The sequence below is a fragment of the Cebus imitator genome, unplaced genomic scaffold (genome assembly GCF_001604975.1).
Source record: "Cebus imitator isolate Cc_AM_T3 unplaced genomic scaffold, Cebus_imitator-1.0 Scaffold347, whole genome shotgun sequence".
NCBI lineage: Eukaryota > Metazoa > Chordata > Mammalia > Primates > Cebidae > Cebus > Cebus imitator.
In genome coordinates this window covers 944393-964685 of record NW_016107662.1, presented here as the reverse complement: position 1 = coordinate 964685, position 20293 = coordinate 944393, and the positions used below count along the sequence as shown (strand labels likewise).

At 34.5% G+C, this 20293-nt stretch overlaps 1 protein-coding gene across 3 annotated transcripts in view; it reads left to right on the top strand.

Moving 5' to 3' along the window:
- Positions 1-19372, top strand: part of DENND1B (DENN domain containing 1B) — a 276363-nt gene extending 256991 nt beyond the window's left edge. For all 3 annotated transcript variants that reach the window (XM_017506062.2, XM_017506061.2, XM_017506058.2), the window contains 3 exons: positions 15289-15371; positions 16294-16510; positions 17582-19372. In XM_017506062.2, coding sequence (XP_017361551.1) covers positions 15289-15371; positions 16294-16510; positions 17582-18094 — 813 coding nt within the window. In that variant the 3' untranslated portion in view covers positions 18095-19372. The remainder of the gene's footprint in view (positions 1-15288; positions 15372-16293; positions 16511-17581) is intronic.
- Positions 19373-20293: the final 921 nt, after the last annotated feature.

Below are 20293 nucleotides of genomic sequence, written 5' to 3'. Positions count from 1 at the left end.
TGTTCATCAAATTTGTTGTATAGAAGATATTTAAATGAAATAAAAGTACAGTACATAAAACAGCTAACACACTGAAGCAAGTCAATCATGGATAAGTCTTTTAATTCTGTACTTTAGTTATTACCTATACAAATTAAAACACATCTTTTTAAAGCTCATTTCAAGTTATAAACTGCCACGCATTTTTAAGATGTCACCATTATAATTCTATATTATTCTTTGCAGGCATTTTTTTCTTAGGCTACAAAATACTAAATTTGGGGATTTGCTGTAGACTTTAGATAACAAGGTAACACTTCTGGATCTCAGTTGCCTNTTATAAACATTTAGAAACATAAACAAAGGAACTCAATCTCTCCATTTAGTAAATCTAATGACTGCTACCATTCTAGACTTTACATCAGTAATCACATCACTACTATTTTTTCCTCACTATATTCTGTCCTATTTGACTTTGTTTTTCCCAGTTACCTTTTTTGTTTGTAAGGGGTCTTGATTAAATCAACAGTTCTTTTTTCCAAAAGGACCTACTTTTTGTAGACAAATTACTGTTTTTTTCCATGAATCTTAAGATAAAGAAATGCTGATTTTCTTCTGGTTTTGAATGTAGAACTGCTTTTAAAGTTTGTCAGAGATCAATGCTGGTGTTGTTGAAAAGAAAAACCAGTCTTTTCTTTGTAGGGGCTACTGCTGCTGCCTATTAGTATCCCCCGAGAGAGGAATTTTCCAAAACGTCAATAGATCTGTAACTATGGGAGTATAATGGGATCTTATAATTTGAGCTGGATTTGTGTCTGCTACACATTGTTATGTTTCCTAACATGTATATAACATAAAGCACTAGAATAATACATAAATATGTTAAGTTGGCTTGCGCCCCCACCCTAATTACAGAATAGGACTACTATGTTTTTCAGTCTTCCCTGAAGTTCTTTATGGCTTTTCTAACATTTGAATATAATAGCGGTTATTTCACAGATCTGTTCTCTTTTTGCCTTTATTAGTGTCTGACATTTATAGTAAATGCTTTTGAAAACTAGTATTATTTGATTCTGAGACCAAAATATAATTGCAATTTCTGTTAAGGCCTTTGATTCATTTAACACCAGAAGCATTTTAAGACTGTCTACTTATGTATGATTCCACACTTACACACACATTTATGCTCATTATATATTAATAGGGTAAATCTGAGAAATAAAATGCAGCTTTAATTATTTTAGTAACAAATATTTTAATCCTTAGTTATATACTTTTTGAAAACATAATTTACTAAGGTGATTGAAAATAATATGGTTCTTTTCAGCAGTGCTGACTTCTAAATTATTTATCCTAGCTAGAAAAGTCTTTACATTAGTTAATGAGAGAAACTGAATTCTGTGTCTTACTGAAAATACAATAGACTTGTCATGTATTAAGAAACCTTTTTAAATGTTGATATATTGAAACTCTGTCAACAAAAGTGAAATTGCAGATAGCTTACCATTTATCAAAGGGTTACATAACTGACTTTATTTTGTTTTGAGAATACTATTTAATAGTCTTATAAAACTTGTATTTGCACTGATCAATAAGCTCTTGTTCCTGAAAAGTTACTGCAGGGTCTTTGGTATTTGCATTTTCAGATATTAAAGATCAAAATAAAATAATGAAACAGTGTATTTAAAATTTATAATTGATGTAATTACTTGGCTTATGAACGGTTTTTAAAAGTTAGCTAAAAGTATTAACAGTTCACAACCATGTTACATATAAACACAGGTGAATAATGAGACCTGCTGTGAATACAGGCCTTCCTTCTACCTGTTAACACACTTTAGTGAGAGACAGTCTTTTAAAATGTCTGGTAGAGTGTTGCCATTTGATCAGTGTTTGTGTAGTTTTTGATTAACAATGAGGAAATGAATTCTAAACTACTGTGTTTTGGGGATCTTTTAGACAGAAACTAAACTTCCTAATCTGTATGCAGTAAAAGCACTCTGGAAAGGGGCAGTTCTGATTTCTCATACTCTCTCTCTAAAATCCTATATGCAGATTTCTTTAGTCAAATTCTAGAATAGACCCCAACTTAGCATTAATAAGCATTCATTTAATGTATTTAATGCAATGTGAACAGAATGGACATACCATCATGGAGAGTCTATCTAATTCAATTCAACACAGTCAGTACCTACTGTGTGATTGTTTATAGCTTTCAAGATTGTATACCTCTTCTGAACACCCACTTTGTGCTAAGCCTGCTGATTTAGAGTTTTCAAGATCACTTAACTCCTCTTAACTTACTAAGGACCATTATTTACAAATTCGGAAAGACTTTATGTTGTTGATGTTTATTTTCACTCTTCGTTTTTACATCTAACCGTCACCCTCATCACTTAATAGAAAGATCCCCTGTGGGAATGTAAAGATTACAGGCTTTGTATAACAGATCAGGACCAGAACAGCACTGCCACTTGAATGGTATGTGAACTTGAATAACTTTCCTAACTTCTCTAAGTCTCTTAGTCCTTAGATCTGTAAAATATTGATAATTATGTCCACTTCCATAGAGTTATTGTGAAGATTAGCATTAGAGTAGTGACAGAATTTGTTCTTCCAGTAGTCACCAGAAGTTTCATAAATATTAGTAATGTTGTTCACATCCTGTCAACTTTAACAACAACATACCACAAAAAATTAATGGATGCCAACTATGTGCTGGGAGCAGAGTGAATTAGACTGGTTACTAGTGTCCCTCAGTTCTTGGATGCTCTGTTTTTGTTTTTTGTTTTTTTGCTTTTTTGATTTTTTGTTTGTTTGATTTTTCCTGCTCTTTTTTCTTTGTGCTTCAGTTTGGGTAATTTCTATTGACCTGTCTTAAAGTTCACGGAATATTGCCTCAGTCTTCCAATGGGCCCATCAGAAGAATTCTTCATGTTTTATTTTTACATCATTTAAAATTTTTTTATCTCTTGACTCTTTTTAAAAAAAAAATAGATTCCATTTCTCTGCTCTCATTCCATCTATTCATGCATGTCACCCATCTTTATTTTTCTTGCTTTTTCATGTCTTGTAATTCTAATTTGAGCACTGGACTCCATGTATAGAAAGAATTAAATAGTATTTACACCCAGAAATGGGTAGAAAGAGTTAAATAGTATTTACACCTAGAAATTGGCAGGCTCTTCTGTAATTCTATTTGTTTAAGAGGCTGAGTTCATTGGAAAGTGAACTGGATTTTGATTTTGTTAATACCATTACCTGCAATGGGCTGCTATTATCTTGTGCTGAAAGTGGAATACTTCTAAAGAAAGTACTGGAAAGCTTTCTCAGTGTTCTTGCTTGACTCTGAGCTATCAGGAGTCCTGGTACTCCTGAGCTATAGAAGGGTTTTTTCTCAGTGTTTTTGCCCCTCCACAGCAGTTAACATCTATGACTAGTTAGTTGATCCTTATATGTTTTCTATGCTTGTCTTAGGTGGGCCATCCACCCCTGTGCCTTAGGAGTGGGGCTTTCTTAGCATCCTTCTACTTTCTTTTCATGGCAGAGAAACTTTATCCATGATTGTTTTTAGGTGGCAGAGGCTCTTCTGCCCTGCTCAGTGATAGTAGACCTCTTGCTTGGTATCAGTATAGGATTCTGTGCTTAAGAAGGTTTCTTATTCTTCCCCAGGGCAAAGAAAGGTTTTACTTCTACATTTCCCCCAGCAGTCTTGGGAGGCAGTGAGTTTGTCAGCAGTTTAAGGCTTTTGTTTTATATAAATGAATGTCCTCAAAAGTCAGTGGGACGTCATGCCTGTTCTTGTGTAGCCTGTCACCTCCTGCAAGCCTGAACCACCAAGGGGGATGCTTTTCAGTCTCCTGTACTGTCCCCAATTTTTCCCATGAGCACCAGGTAGTAGAGTTACCTCAATTGGAAATGAAATTACAGGACTTTATATGTGGAAAACAGATTGCATGTGCAAAGTCCCTCTGTCTTGGAGACTCCCAGCTGTTCTAAACTTATATGTTAGCCTATAGTTGGCCTTTAAGACCTTATTAACATTTTAGCAGATTTTTTTCTTACCTGTTTATATGGCAGCTACCTCTTTCCTTGTGCTTTGCCAAGAGTGAAATTGATCCTGTCTTTCATCCCTCCTTGGAGGAGCTTGTAATATATGAAATTCAGTTTACTTGGTTGATTTGCATCTCAGGTCTCATAGGTTCAAGAAAAATTATGATGATTTTTAAAAAAGATTATTCACCTTTTTCATATTGTTAGGATGGGAGTGATGTTCTCTTGCAGATTTTGCATTCTAAGTGGAAGTGGAAGTTATATTAGAAGCAAAACAATGAAAAGATACAATTCTTAGTCTCAAGAATTTGGTAAGAGAGAGACGTACTTAAATTGAAGCCCTTATTTTATAATGGAGAATATATCAGGTGACAGTTGAGTGGTAGAGAATAAAGTGAACAAAAGTGACAAAGAATCTGAAATCGCTATGGACTGGGAGAATTGGTAAGGGGTCCTTTGATGTGTTAGAGCCACATCAGAATCTTCCCTAGTGACCTAGTCTCACATAACAGTCACTTGCTCTCAAGGAATGTAATTCTGATGCTTGTATAAAATTTTGTGTCCTTAGCCTAATAATAACAGCACTTCATCCACTGAATTCATTGGACTTCACCAAATACGTATCTTGTTAATCTTCCGGTTTGCCTTTTTGCCCTGGGTATGTTTTCAGCATCTTTGACAAAGTATGTTCAGCTCTTGTCTCTTCCTCCTGACATTTCACCTACCTTGAACATTACCACTCTCATTATTCTGTAACTGCCACCTGCCCTTAAGAATGAGGTTTAAGGCTTGCTATCTTTAGAACTAGCTTTTCTTAGGCTAGTTCTTGGACATTCATTCTGGGTCTCTCTGGACTTATTTATCTAGCATAGTTATGATGAAAATAGTTCTGCTCATTAGTCAGAACACTTGGGTTGGGTTCACACTCTGTCACTTGCAATTTACCTCATCTTGCCCCAGTCACTTTGTTTTGTTCATCTTTTGGTTTCCTAATATGTAAAATAGGGAAAATGTTCATCAAATTTGTTGTATAGAAGATATTTAAATGAAATAAAAGTACAGTACATAAAACAGCTAACACACTGAAGCAAGTCAATCATGGATAAGTCTTTTAATTCTGTACTTTAGTTATTACCTATACAAATTAAAACACATCTTTTTAAAGCTCATTTCAAGTTATAAACTGCCACGCATTTTTAAGATGTCACCATTATAATTCCATATTATTTCATGCAGGCATTTTTTTCTTAGGCTACAAAATACTAAATTTGGGGATTTGCTGTAGACTTTAGATAACAAGGTAACACTTCTGGATCTCAGTTGCCTCAACTCTAAAACGGAGGCTAGTACAGATTGTACCTACTTTCAAGACATTTGTGTATTGCAACCATCTTAATTTTATGTCTAAAAAGTTATATTTTCTCATGCATCTGCCTACATCCCTTATCTCTCCCCCTCCCAACCCTCAGGAATTTAAATTTACCCAGTGTTTTGCCTTATTAATATTTGTCTGCCATCTGGTGATCAGAATGGTAACTGCAAAGTTAACAGGCTCCTTAGTGCATCAAGAGAGTGATTTCCATTATTCCACTTTATGATATGCTTTCTGGAAACCATTGAAGTGAAAAGAAAGATTTATTTTGCTTACTGTAACTAAGCTCAGCTTATTTTTTGAGGTCTCCTCAGACACTTAAGTTCTGTGGTTTTGTGTCTTGGTCCTTCTGTCTCTGTCACTTTCTGTGCACATTTTCTTATATTTTTTTCTTTCATATAAAATACTTTTCCTTCTTGGCTTTGCCAGTATATATTTTTTTCACTCAGTGTCTACCTGTAGGGTCAGTGTCTCTAGTAGAATATCTCCCCTAGTAAGTTGTATTCCATGCTGATAGCCTTTCTTTTACATTAACTTAGTACCTTTTCACATTCTTAGCAAGCATCCCTTGTTATATGAATGTTCATTTCATGAATTTTTACATATATTAGATGTGTACTTGACATATTACATTTTGAGGGGAGCAAAACTTTTACATTATGTGTGTTTAGGCCCTAGGAGCAGTCTAATTGAGGTTGTATGACATCCAATTTCCCATTTTATTCTTAATTCTTTGTGTCAGAATGATGTAAAACTTCACTCATTTTTTTTTTCTCATGAGTGTTCTACATCCAAAAAATGTACCCTTGTTTTGTGTAGTACTGCCTTTCAAGAGTTGCTAATTTGCACAACCTCGGCCTGACTAGTGAAATGACCAGTGTTAATGTGATAGCTACACCAGGTCTATTCAGCTCAGAAACTTCTATACCTTCTGATTTGATCACAGAGCTTACCAATGTTTGTGGTATGTAGTTACAGTTATATTATTAGTCAGCTGACTGAACCTATTTTTTTCATTATTAGGAACATGAACAGTTTGACACTAATTATCAGTATTAGTGGTCATTTATGTAAGATTTTCATCTACGATCAAAAAGTTTATCAGTTATGTTTATACAATGAAGAATAAAATTTTTATTTGTAACTGCTCTGTATATGTAGTATTTTGGCATTTTACCTCGTGTTTTTTAAGTGTCTTGAGAAAAGAGAACATCTTTTTCATTTCTTTTATTATGCTTCACAGCATGGAAGGCAGTAGTATGCATGTAAAGTGCTTAATGGATGGAAGTGCAGAGATACTGAAAACTGAAAGAAAAATGAGATACAGCTGCTCCCTTAGCTTTCAGAGTATACACAGTAGCAGCTTTCAGTAGGTTTTCAATAAATATTTGTTGATTAAATGGCTTTCTATGGCTCTTCGTTATCAGGACCTGTAAGTTCAGAGTCTGTCCCTTGCCTCCTTGCCCCCACTAAGTTCTCATCTCCCATACTTTCCTGCTAAATCTCTGATCTTCCCCACCTTCCTATTGTGATCCCCCTTGCATCTAAATTTCTAGCCTTTTGCCTTCTTAATGTATGTCTGCCATCTAGTGATTAAGAGGATAACTGCAAGGCTCATTGGGCCCCTTAAAAAATCCTGTGTACCAACATAAGCTCCAATCCACAATGCACCATTACCTTTCATCCCTTAATATTTGCCCTGATTTTCCCACCACTGGACATTTGCACATATTGCTACATCTTCCATCATCTACTAACTTTTCAGAGCTCAACTTAAATATCTTTTAGAGAAAGACTTTCCTTGACCTCCCACACTAGATCAACTTCTGAAGGGCTTTCATAGCAATCATAGTTTATTACAAATTAACTGAAGTCATAATTTTTATGCTTATTTGCATGACTGTTCAATTTAATTCATGCCTCATTTATTAGACTATAATATCCATGAGGACAAGGAGCCTCTTAGTCATCATTGTACCCTAGCATGCAGCTCAGTGCCTGGCACAAAGCAGGCACTTCTTTAATCTTTGTTGAGTGAATGAATACAATACCCTTCTGTGCCTCATGGACACTAAAAATGTTTATGTCAGTTAACTAGTATGGTACTTGATTATACTTTTCTTGTCAGTTGATTAATAAATTCTCAGCAGAAACTATTATATATAAAGATATTCATTTATTCAGAAAACATTTCTGCCTACCCTAAAGAATAATTTTACAATAAAAATAAACTTACAACTTACATTTTATTTAGCTCATTAATGGGAAACCAATAAGGTAGTATAAAGGACAATCTGAAAAACAGGAACAGTCTAGAGTACTGAAATGTATATGCTAACAGATACAAAACCATACTGTCCACAGTGTAATAATTACATCTTCGCTGGACGAAATTTACTTGCATCTCTATGGCCAAGAAGCGTTTGTAGTACCATGAGTTTTTCACAAGTTAATTTCTATCTTCACAGAGCTATAAAATTAAAACCATGAATGGTACAGACCTGTATGGTGTCAGAAAATCCTGGAAAAGAATGCTAGACAGCACTCAGCATTCCAATGGGGAAGACAGCAATAATTTTTTTGCCCATTTCAAAGTCTTTCACAATTTTCCTGACAGTGTCCCCACTTGTGTGTTCATAATAATCTCTAAGATTATTCTTAGTCACATAAAGAAGGCTGTTCTTACTAGATTTGGCCTGATTATTTATATTGGGGCAACCAGCAAGTTAATTGAGTTTGCTCTGTCTAGAGCCATGCAGTATTGCCTAGTTAAGGCTTCAGAATGTACTTATGTATGTAAATTTTCATCAGAAACCTCAGATTGATTTTATGTTGTCTCTGCTATTTGCTATCTTGAAGCTAAGCAACTAAGCCCGAGAAACCTTGCCACCATATGGTTTACCTGAAATATCTGTAAATTATGGTGAGTTCCTCTTGAGATTCTCCAAATTTGCTAAGATTCCTGGTTTTCTAGAAAAGGACCTTCCTTAACCCAGTAAGGTTGGACTTTCTCAGGCAAGCACCATGTAAATTCTCCTGAGAGAGCTTTGTAGGCATTGACTCCATAAGTACAACAGCCTGTTTGTTCCATTATAGCGGATTTCATTACTGCCACTTTAGATAAGGCCTTGGTTGTACAATTTGTCCAATTATATCCTGGCAAGATAGTTAAAGACAATGAAAGATGCAGAGCACTACAGAATCTGATAACCCCTACAGGACCTTCTAGACAGCATTCATAATTCTACTGATCAGACACCTCATAATCATTTTGCTCCTTTCAGAGTCTTTTGCAGTTTTCCTGGAACTAGTATGTACCACACAATGTGCTAGATTCTGAGGGCATGAGAGAGAAATCAGCAAGGGAAGGGGCCTGCCCTCAAAAGCCTGCTATATGACTGGAGAGAGAATTTAATGTTGTGTAAATTAATTGGTGAGCAAGGAAATGTTTCCTGAAAGATAAACTCCTGAGCCAAGGTTTGAAGGATAACTAAAAAAAAAAGGAGGGGGGAACACTGCGGGAAAGAGCCAGGAAGAAAGAAGGCAGTATATCAGCCCACATGTAAGACAGGCAGAAAACACTGAGAAGTATACAAGAAAAGGAGGTTTTGGTAGTGTGGAGCAAACGTCTCTGTGGCAGGTGAAGCCTCCAGAGAGGCTACCTTAGCCAGATGCCTCGTGCAAGGCAAGGAGTATGAGCTTTATCGTGAAAACTGCAAGGGGCTATTGAAGGATTTATTTAAATAGGGGTATAGCATGATTAGGGTTGCCTTTTAAAAAGATCACTCTGTTGGCAATTTACAGACTGTACGAGGCAGGATAATAGAGGCTTAGTATGGGGTAGGCAGTTACTACATAGTTTTGAATGAGAATAGATATGTATAGACAAAGACAGTGCAAAGAGGATAAATGTAAGAGAAGAGCTTTTCTTATAGAGGAATCATCATATGCAAAGGTCCTGTGCTAGGACAATTCAGGACAAATATAAGGGGCTGAAGAAGGGCATGGTGATACCTTTGGGTTAGAACAAAGATTCCTAGCGGGCATACCTTGAACTTGCAGGACCTAATGAATGAAGGGCAAGCGAATGTCATTTATGCTTTTTTTTTTCCAGCAGCAAATAGTTATTGAGAACCTACTGAAAGCTGCTATCCTGTACTTCTAATTATTCACTGAATTTCTAGCATCTCTTTAATCCACAAACACACAGTAAGCACATACTGCATTCATGCTACTGTCTTCCATGCTAGGAAAGCATACAATAGGTTGCAAAGGGCACAAAGAAGTAGGAAATTTAAATCCCACTTACATGGAGCTCAGAGTGTAGTGGTGCTGGCAGACACATGAGCAGATAACACAATGAGATTAATAGTACATTTGCCAAATGTTTAGCAAATATGTGGCCATACAGAGGAACACTGACTGGATAAAGAGAAAGCTTTCCAGAGGCTACATTTGAGCTGGATGTTGAAGGATAAGCCACATGTTTCCAGGTAAAGAACAGGAGAGGAAACTTGACAAAGGATACCTTTTATACAACGGAGTGGCAGTGAATTCTGTTTGGGAACTAGCAGGTTATTTGATGTGGCGTAAGTGGTGGGTGGTAGCCAGTTGGATGGGGAAAGGAAATCGAAACAAAAAGATAGATCTTGGCCATATTTAGATAGGTGTTTCCTTCATGACAAGAAATTTGACCTTTATTTTGAAGGAAATTAATGCTTTTTATCAATCGAGGAAATAAAATGATCTGATACAAGATTGTAAAAAGAAATATTGAGCTGTGCCTTGACAAATGTATATTTAGGTTTTAAAAATAAAAATTTTATGATGATTTGAAGGATGGAAAAACATCCTCTTAAATGATTTTAGTTGTATTTTTTATTTAATCTATATTGTGAGGTATTTCGAGGGCTGAAAAGGTTGCATCTCATTTGGCTGAAACAGCATATGTACATTTTTATGTGGGTATTATTTCTCTAAATAAGATGGTACTTAAGTACATTTATTAATCTCCAGGTTAGAATTGATTACGAATGTCGATATACATTAAAGAAATAACAGAAAAAAGGATTTTGCCTGAGATTATAAAGATCAGTGTGATACCAAAGACTAAAATATGTAGGGTATAGCTTTTTTTGTTTTCTGTGACTTTATTAAATATAATAACTTTATTTCTTAAAATATTAATAATGTTTAAAAATATCAGAACTTCCAAAGTTTGAGTTTTATACGTAGAAAAGGCTATTTTCTAACTATGAACACTCAGAAAATGTTATTTTTGTCTATTACCGCTTCCTAAAGAACAGAGGTAGCAAAAAACAGTATCATAATCATGTTTCTTGTGACAAAATGTTAAAGAAACCTAGTTATTATTAGAAATCTGATCAAGGAAAAAAATCTTTTCTCCTTTTCTTAAAAATTTGTGCAGAAACTGCACATTACAAAATACAGAAAAGAAAAGGGTTAAATAATGGCAAACAGGTAGAGAAGTAATGGGAGGCAGACCTGTGACTTAAACTGATTTTCTAGGTGCATGTCCTCTGTCTTATCATCTAGCAAAGCTTTGAAAAAAATTGTAGGCTTTTTTTCTGGAAATTAAATTACTTTTTCTTTCCTTAGGTATTTCATTATGTTAACTGCATATGGCTCAATCTCTTAATCTATTTCATTATCACTATTTTCAAAAAAGCATCTGTTCACAGATATAGGCCATATGACTTAGTGAGCATTTCAGGAAGTTCTAGGTCATATTTTATGATGAAAATGGTTTTGACTCTTGGAAAATTTCTCATCGTACACATACTACTGTGAGATTTCTATCCAGATCTGAAATAGAATATATTTCTCTGAATATATACAACATACAAGACTCATTCTATTGGCAGCTGCATCTGTTTATTATCTTTACATTTGGAAAAAATAGAGGGGAGAGAGACATGTACACCCTTCCTCAAAGCTATACCCAATTGTGTTAAAAGAATGGATATATATTTTATTTTTATTGTGTAGGTTGAGATTATTTTTCTCTTCATAGTCATTTACATTTCAGGTTCTACCTATTTCATATGCATTTTTTTGATAATGATATGTCTGTGATTTGTTAACCTGGATGATGTGCTGTTACTAGCTACATATTAGCGCCCTTAAGAATACGTGATGTGTTTTCTGCAGTCTAAACTTATTTACTATCATTTCCCCACAAAAGACCTTTATTTTTAAAATTGTGACCACGTCTTTTTGCCCTGCGTTGTATGTTCTGAACATGAGGAAGACTGTCCTTTATTTCCCCTGAAAGCACTGTACTTCAGAGCAGCTACCCACCAGAACACCATCAGCCGCTGAGATTGTAAGGGACCCAGATTATCTCTACTGCTCTTGTTCTCTATCTTAAATGTTGATTACATTATTATTATTTTTCTTCTTAATTTTTTTCTTTTTTGGGGGACCTTAACAAAATTATGTAGAGGTCGTCAAGTAATTGACATATTCTACCACGTGTTTGGACGTTATTTCTTATATATAAATTGTAGTTCCTAATGCAGGTTGATATATAGTCAATGACTATTACTTAGAAAAGTTTCATATATTAATTTTTAAGTACATGTGCAATAAGTATAGATAACACAAAGGTTAACAGCCAAGGAAATGAAAACAGCATATTAATCAGTTTTACTTCTGTTTCTAATTTTACATTTAGTATTAAACCTCATCATAAGATACACTGTTTAACATCCCTATATAGAAATTGATAGAATCCTTGTCTAGGTAGGAAATATGAAACTAAAATTTAAATGTACCTGTGAAGCTTATATCATGACTTAGATGTTTGTGGAAAAAGCAGTAGCTTCATAAAAAAAAGTTGGACTTTAAAAACTAGAGAAGCTGTGTTATATGCAGACGGCTACAGAGCATAGTAACTTTTGTGGAAGAAAATGAACAAGGGACTTGCAACACAATGGGGCAAGACATAAGTTCTTTTTTCTGGTTCCTAGTTTTGATAAAGTGTGTGTCCTTGGGCAAATTATATGCTTCTCTGGGAATACCTCCAGATTTATTATGGGATCCATTAGACTTAGAGCTGTTCAGTTTCAAAGACTTGACGTAATTTAACTTTATATTCCCTGTGTGTATGTGAGAGTGTTTTGCAAAGTACTCTACAAGTATAAACACTGTTAAGTATGTATTCTCTCAGCTTCCTGTATTAGTTCTTAAGTAGTAGTCATTTTAATTGATAGCAATAGAAAGTCTCAGCTTCCTCATGGACTTTGTTTGTTTCAGTTTGTTTCATTTGTAAACAAAAAGTTAAATGCAGGACCTCCTAGCTGGCATAAAGCCAAGCATGTACAGAGCTCATTGTAATAATAATGGCTTGTCTTCAGAAACAAAGGATTGTATCGTATTTTGTGAGTTTTGAAGGGAGTGGGTGAAATATATTTTTCCCACAGAAATATTGCTGTGAGTGGTGGCTTTGTTCCTAGGCCACTCTGCGTATTTCTGTTTAACTCATGTACCTTAAACTTATAGTGGTAAGGAGATAGTCCCCAGTTTTAGACACTTACAGGCCCAGATATATTTTTAATCACTGAATTTGTGAGAACCTCACTACATGTTTCAAGTAGGGGTTATAAGAACATATTTTGCTACTCATCCTTCCTTTCTGCCACTCACAAGCAGTGGCATAAAGAGGGTAGAGTAGGGATCAGTCCTGTGGGTTCCAGAAGTTTGCTTACTCTGTGGCTGCAATAAAAGAAGACAGTTCTCTAGACTGGGAACTCAAAGTCAGAGGCAGAAAGTTATTCCTCTCTGGTGTCATGGTTGAAGTGTCCAAATTCAAGTTTACTCTTGTTAATTCAAAAGAATGGCTTACAGCCATGAGCACCCATAGCACCCAGACTCTAACCTTTAAATGCCATTTCCCATGTAAAGAAACCAGGATTAAAAAAAAAAAAGAAAGAAAGAAAAAAAAAAGAAATGGCTGATTCCACGTTTGATGCAGAAAAATTCTAAGTTGAAATGAGACATCTTATTGTGCCAAAAGCATGAGGCTTATTAAACACTTCTGAGTTGATGTCAAAGGACACAGCAGTCAACTTGAAAGGGCTACCACTGGTAACAGAATGAAGTCATTAAAAAAAAAAAAACTTTATTTTGAAAATTTCAAACATATACAGAGGAAAGAGAAGCTTGTAAAATCCTCGGGGCCTTTTATGTAGCTTTCACCGATTATCAACTCATGGCCAATCTTATTTCAGTCCCAGTCCCACCTATGCTGTCTCTCCACCATTAAGTTATTTTGAAATAAATACCCAAAAGCATATCATTTAATCTAGGAATATTTCAAGATATATGAGAATATTTCAAGATCCTGTCCCAGTTTGTCAAGTTATTGGGTAAAAGATAAGGACTATTTTAAAAACATAGTACATTTCAAAAATGGAACAATTTGAACATCAAGAAGAGGAATTGTAGTGAATTGAACAATATCAAATATCTACTAATAATGGTAATTTTAAAAACCTTCATGACTTGCCTTTAGAAATTGTTAGGACACTAACTAGCTCATCACTCTGAAAATTGTTAAATAAAAGGAAAGAAATCAAGGATTTGTCCTGTCTTTCCTGTACATTGTATTTTGGAATAGTCAAATAGTTGATAAGGTAAAGCTCTTCTTTGTAGAATGCCAGCAAATAAATATAGAAGGAATGCTCTACAAAAGCATAATTAGTTAGCCCCTAATGAAACAGTGGATTTAGCCAGTGGTTATCATGGAATGCTAAAACCTTCAAGTCAAAAGTTGATTAGGAAATGTATAATGGTTGGCTCAACAAATCATACCTGAAGTCATTAATCAATCTTAGTACCACCAAAAATGAGATATTAAAACATTATGTGCCTACACATGTGATACAGTAAAAATGCACATATCAATACCCATGTAATATTATTGCCCAAAACAAAGGAAGATGAAAAAGAAACTGAGGCCAAGCTTCCAGTTGTAGCTACCAATTTATAGTAAATGAGGACAGGGTATAGGAGAGGGAAGGTTGAACTGAGTCCCCTGAAAGAGACTTGAGAAACACATCAACCAAATACGATATTAACTTTGTTGGGATTCTGATCCAAAGAAGCAAACTAAAAAATCTGGGGAGGAATAGAGGAATACGAATTTGGCCTGAGTAATATAAGATATAAAGAACAATTATTAATTTTCTAAATATGATAATGATATTTTGGTTATGTTAAAAAAAATGTTTAAAATACATAGTGAAGTTCTTTAGGTGAATCAATAGGTTGCCTGGGATTTGCTTCAAAAAGTGATTCAAAGTTTGACACCCAGATTCAGCAGTATTGACCTCACCTAAGAGCTTGTTAGAAATGCAGAAATTCAGGCCCAGAAACACTATAGAACCAGAATCTACACTTTTACATTTGTTTATGTCCCTAGAGATTTGTACGCACATAACGATTTGAGAAGCACAGCTTTAAAATACCTGGGGTAGAGGAGAGTGTGGGTCAGGGATGAAAGAAACAAATTGGTAAATACTGATAATTGTTGAAACTGTGTAACAGGTGCATGGGGGTATGATAGGTCAAGTATTTCTAAATCAGGACCTGAAGGACTATGTGACTGTGCCTATGTATTCAATCCAGTTATTTGTGTTTTTTATTGGTGTTCTTTATTTATAAGTGTTGAGGCAAATATACCTTATTGCCTCCCTTTCTTCCTGTCCCAGTTTGTCAAGTTATTGGGTAATATTCAAAAACCCTGAATGCATATTTCTTGCAAACGTGTTTCTTATCAAATCACGTCGTTTCTTTGAAATTTGCTCAACAGCGTTCTTTTAAACTACCAATGCCAATTTATTGTCAATCTGTCTCTCCAGGCACGCTTAAAAAGGCCTCTTAAGAGCCTTGATGGTGCTCTATATGATGATGATGATGATGATGACATTGAAAGAGCAAGCAAGTAAGTAATGGATTTTGGTGTCCTGTGAAGCCGTATGGCTTAACAGCAGAAGTTTTTGGTTATGAAGGGTATTTCGAAGAATATGCGCTCCTAGAGCTCAGATGTTGTTCTTTTACAGTGTTCTTCAGCAAAAGGACCCAGTGGTACTTGGAATGTTGTGGGGGATATCTTGGGACAGGAACTAAGATGGATCTTAAATATCTTGTTCTTGGAAAACAATAATGTCTACAGAGATATCTGGGATAGTGTTAGGGGAAGTAGAGGTCCATCTTAAATTAGGCTCTTACTCATTCTGAAGAGAGGAAGGTTAAATATCAGGAACGGTGATAATAGTCAATAGAAAGAAATGGAAATGAGGGCACAGGAGACTTAAACCTATGGTGATGTCAGAAGATGAAAATGTATTAAAAAGCATTAAAAATTAATTTTAATAAGGGAAATAATAGATGTTTAGCTTTTTACAGTTGATGTATGTCAGTTACAAAATGAACATTCTTTTTTCTTCATTAAATATATTTCTATGTAAAGGAATATGCATTCTCTAAAATAAGTAAATGGGGAAACCATATTAAATATTGAAAGTGAATTTAGGCTATAGTAAACTTTCCAAGTATTCAGTCCAATATTCGTAAGGAAAGGTTCCAAATTCCACAGAATTAAACTGTGAAAAGCCCTAATTCTACTTTCAGTTTTATAAGGTACCGTAAACTTTTTGTTTATTTGTTCTTAATGCATGTACAAAATATTTCTGTATTTGAATTGGTATATACATCACTATAAAGAATTTGGTCATGAACCAAATTGATTTTGTTGTTAACTCTCTCATTAAGTCTCTCGTTAATGTAATGTAATTGGTGAGAGATTACTTACATGCAGCAAATATGGTTCTTTACCTGCTACTGCATGTTTTATTTTTCTTCAGGTTATCTTCTGAAGACGGTGAAGAAGCTTCTGCTTATCTTTATGAAAGTGATGACTCTGTTGAAACAAGAGTGAAGACTCCGTACTCAGGTGAAATGGACTTACTAGGAGAGATCCTTGATACACTGAGCACACACAGCTCAGATCAGGGGAAGCTGGCAGCTGCAAAGAGCTTGGATTTCTTTAGATCAATGGATGACATTGATTACAAACCTACGGTGAGTCGGTTTTTTGACTTATAAAATTAGAAGGAAATAGTCTTGCCTTTGCTGTGATTACAGGATCTTATCATCTTTTTTGGTAGAAGCATTTAACCTCTAACTAGGTAAGGGTCAAAACTTTTAAAATATGATAAAATTTAATCACCAAAAATTATTTCTATTAATAAAATTCTAGCATTTTCCCTTTTATTTATCTAGTTCTGGTGTTTATTGTCATTAATTGAAATTATTTTGTCAAGCAGTAATGTTACTTTGCAATCCAATTTTATACTTGTCTCTGGGGAATTTTTAAAACGTGAAATGTGCCGGGTACAGTGGCTCACACCTGTAATCCCAGCACTTTGGGAGGCCGAGGCAGGTGGATCACGAGGTCAAGAGATCGAGACCATCTTGGTCAACATGGTGAAACCCCGTCTCTACTAAAAATACAAAACATTAGCTGGGCATGGTGGCGTGTGCCTGTAATCCCAGCTACTCAGGAGGCCGAGGCAGGAGAATTGCCTGAACCCAGGAGGCAGAGGTTGCGGTGAGCCGAGATCGCGCCATTGCACTCCAGTCTGGGCGACAACAGTGAAACTCCATCTCAAAAAAAAAAAAAAAGTGAAATGTTTTTACTTTTTCCCCATATTTTTTGAGTTAAAAAAAAAAAAAACTGTACTAAATGTATTCATTCAAATCGTCTTTTTCTGTTTTATTACTTTAAAAATGAAGAGGATTTTATTTTTTAACATGATTTTATGCAAATTCAACTGAATGCTTTAGAAACAGCAGAAATAGAATGAGTAATAACAGTCCTGTTCTAATTGTAAGTGACTTCGGAACTTGGTGTTAATTATATAATCTAGTTTGAATTTGATAGGCGATAGCTGCTAGGCAATGGAAACCAAAGTCCATTCCATTTCATCCCTGTTAATAGAGCCATTTGGAAATGTTTAAAATTAACTCTCAAGGCTATATTTTCTCTGGGAGGAACTTAATACTATTAACATGTATTTCAAAATGGGAAAAAATATACCAAATTAAGGCTTATTAAAAGTTTTCTGAATTTGTTGTTTCTTCGTTTTTCAGAATAAATCTAATGCTCCTAGTGAGAATAATCTGGCTCTCCTCTGTGGGGGTTCTGGTGACCAAGCAGAGTGGAATCTTGGACAGGATGATAGTGCCCTCCATGGCAAACACCTCCCTCCATCTCCCAGGAAGCGGGTTTCCTCTAGTGGTTTGACAGATTCTCTATTTATTCTGCAAGAGGAAAACAGTGACAAGCACTTCAGTGCTGACAAAGTGAGTGACCCTACTTCAGGATTGGATTTCCAGCTCACTTCCCCTGACGTTTCCCAGACTGATAAAGGAAAAACAGAAAAGAGGGAAACATTAAGCCAGATTTCAGATGATTTGCTTATACCTAGTCTTGGTCGGCATTCATCAACTTTTGTTCCCTGGGAGAGAGAAGGGAAAGAAGCCAAAGAGACTTCAGAAGATATTGGACTGCTCCATGAGGTGGTGTCATTATGTCATATGACTTCTGACTTCCAACAAAGCTTGAACATTTCAGATAAAAACACAAATGGAAACCAAACTTAAATCTTGCATCCAAGCTTCTATGGAGACATTTTGAGATTCAATGCAATGCGCATAATAAACAGAATTATTTGTAGGAATGGCAACTCTTACTATTTAATTTTTTTTTTTTTTTTTTTGCATTTGGAACATTTTCCTCACTTGTTCGTTTCAAGGATATATGAAATGCATTGATTTTTAAATATAAAGCGAATTCTACTGTGCTTTTAAATCAGGTACCAGTTTGTATGTATGTTAAAAGTATGTATTGAACATAAGATTTCCCAGTGTTTGGTGCTTAATGCCATCCATTTTATTTAAATTAACTTTGCATATATAACCCATGCACATAACCAGTAGCTACTATACTAATCTGGTTGAGCATGAACTGATCACGATATCAAAACTATCAAAACTAGCCTGAAACTGATGAAACGTTAACCCACTAATTGCCTTAATCTTAAAGCTGTATTAAGCATACTTAAATAATGTATGAAAGTATGTGTAAAGTTTGAAGGATAAGTTATTAGTGTTCTGCAGAGCAATAATGCCTTTTTCTGTTCATCAAGGTCAAAATTCATCTTTTCAAGATTAAAAAGCTCTCTTACGAAAATACTTAATTTGCTTATATAAAGCACTATAGCCATGTTTTCCAAAAAGTGTAAAAATATACATTTACCTTTCATTCAGTAAAATATATGAAGTACTGAATTACAATGTGAAGTTAATGACTTCTGTTTACAAATGAGATACTTTAAAAAGTTTTCACAGTCTCTCTGTATGCCTTTGCTATTTAGGGGTCCACCCAAGAAAGCCAAATACAACAAAAACTAGCCAGACAAAAAAAAAAATTCTTTTTTTTAACTAATAATCTCTATCAAAATGCTTTATATTATCATCTGAAATTCAGTTTTTAAAATAATTGACTTTATAGTTTAGAAGTTTTAGATTTACAGAAAAATTGCAAAGATAGTACAGAGTTCCCATCTATCCCTATTATTATTAACATCTTATGTTACAATGGTACATTTGCCCCAATTAACGAACCAATATTGATAGTCCATACTTTATTCAGATTTTCTTAGTTTTCTCCTAATATTCATTTTCCACTTCAAGATCCTATTCAGAATCCCACATTATATTGAGTTGGAATGTCTCCTTAGGCTCCTCTTGGCTGTGACAGTTTCTTAGACTTTCCTTATTTTTGATGACCTTGACAGCTTTGAAGAGTACTGTCAGATAAATTGTAGACTGCTGCTCTCTTGGAGTTTGCTGGATCTTTTTTTTTTTTTTTTTTTTTTTNTTTTTTTTTTCATGATTAGACTGAGATTATGGGTTTTGGGGAGATGGTCACGGAAGTAAAGTGCCATTTTCATGTGGTCAGATCTAGGGTACATACTGTCAACATGATTTGTGAATCCTGACACAGACCTTGATAACCTGGCCACGGTAGTGTTTGTGATTCTAAAGTTATTCCTGCCCTTTCCATGCTGTAGTTTTTGGAAGGAAGTCACTACATGCAGGAGTGAGGAGTCATAATTTCCCTTCTTTAGTGCAGAGAAGTATCTACATAAATTATTGTTAATACTTCTGTGTAGAAAATTTGTTTCTTCTTTCTCAGATTCACTGTTGAGTTTCGGAATTCATCTGAGAAAAAATCATGTACCGATTACTTAATGATAGACAGATAAACAGGTATAATCAGGGGAAGACAGCAGTGATAGTATGGTTAAATTGTTATTAGCATTTTCAGTATATACACTCTATACATCCCCAATCATCATTTTTTTTTTACATTTAAGACTATTTGTTCAAGAAATCATTAAAGAACCCCAGTAAGATGACATTTAAATATTTATTGAAAGAATATAATTTCAGTTAAAATCCTAGAAGAGAGTTTGAAATAATTTAAATATTTAAATTTTTAAAAATAATTTTTAAATAATTTTTAAATTGTTATTTTAAATAATTTAAAAATTATTTAAAAATTATTTTAAATAAAAATTATTTAAAAAATAATTTTAAAATTATTTTAAAAATTATTTAAAAAATAATTTAAATAATTTAAATAATGACCAAGGTTTTTTAAAACCTACATTTCAAAATCTAAGTGAATATCTGTTATTTGGTACACTTGTTCATTATGACTATACAAGCAGACAAGTCTTGTCTCCCTTTGTGGACTCTGTATGCATTAAGGAAAACAGTGTTTAATCCCCATTT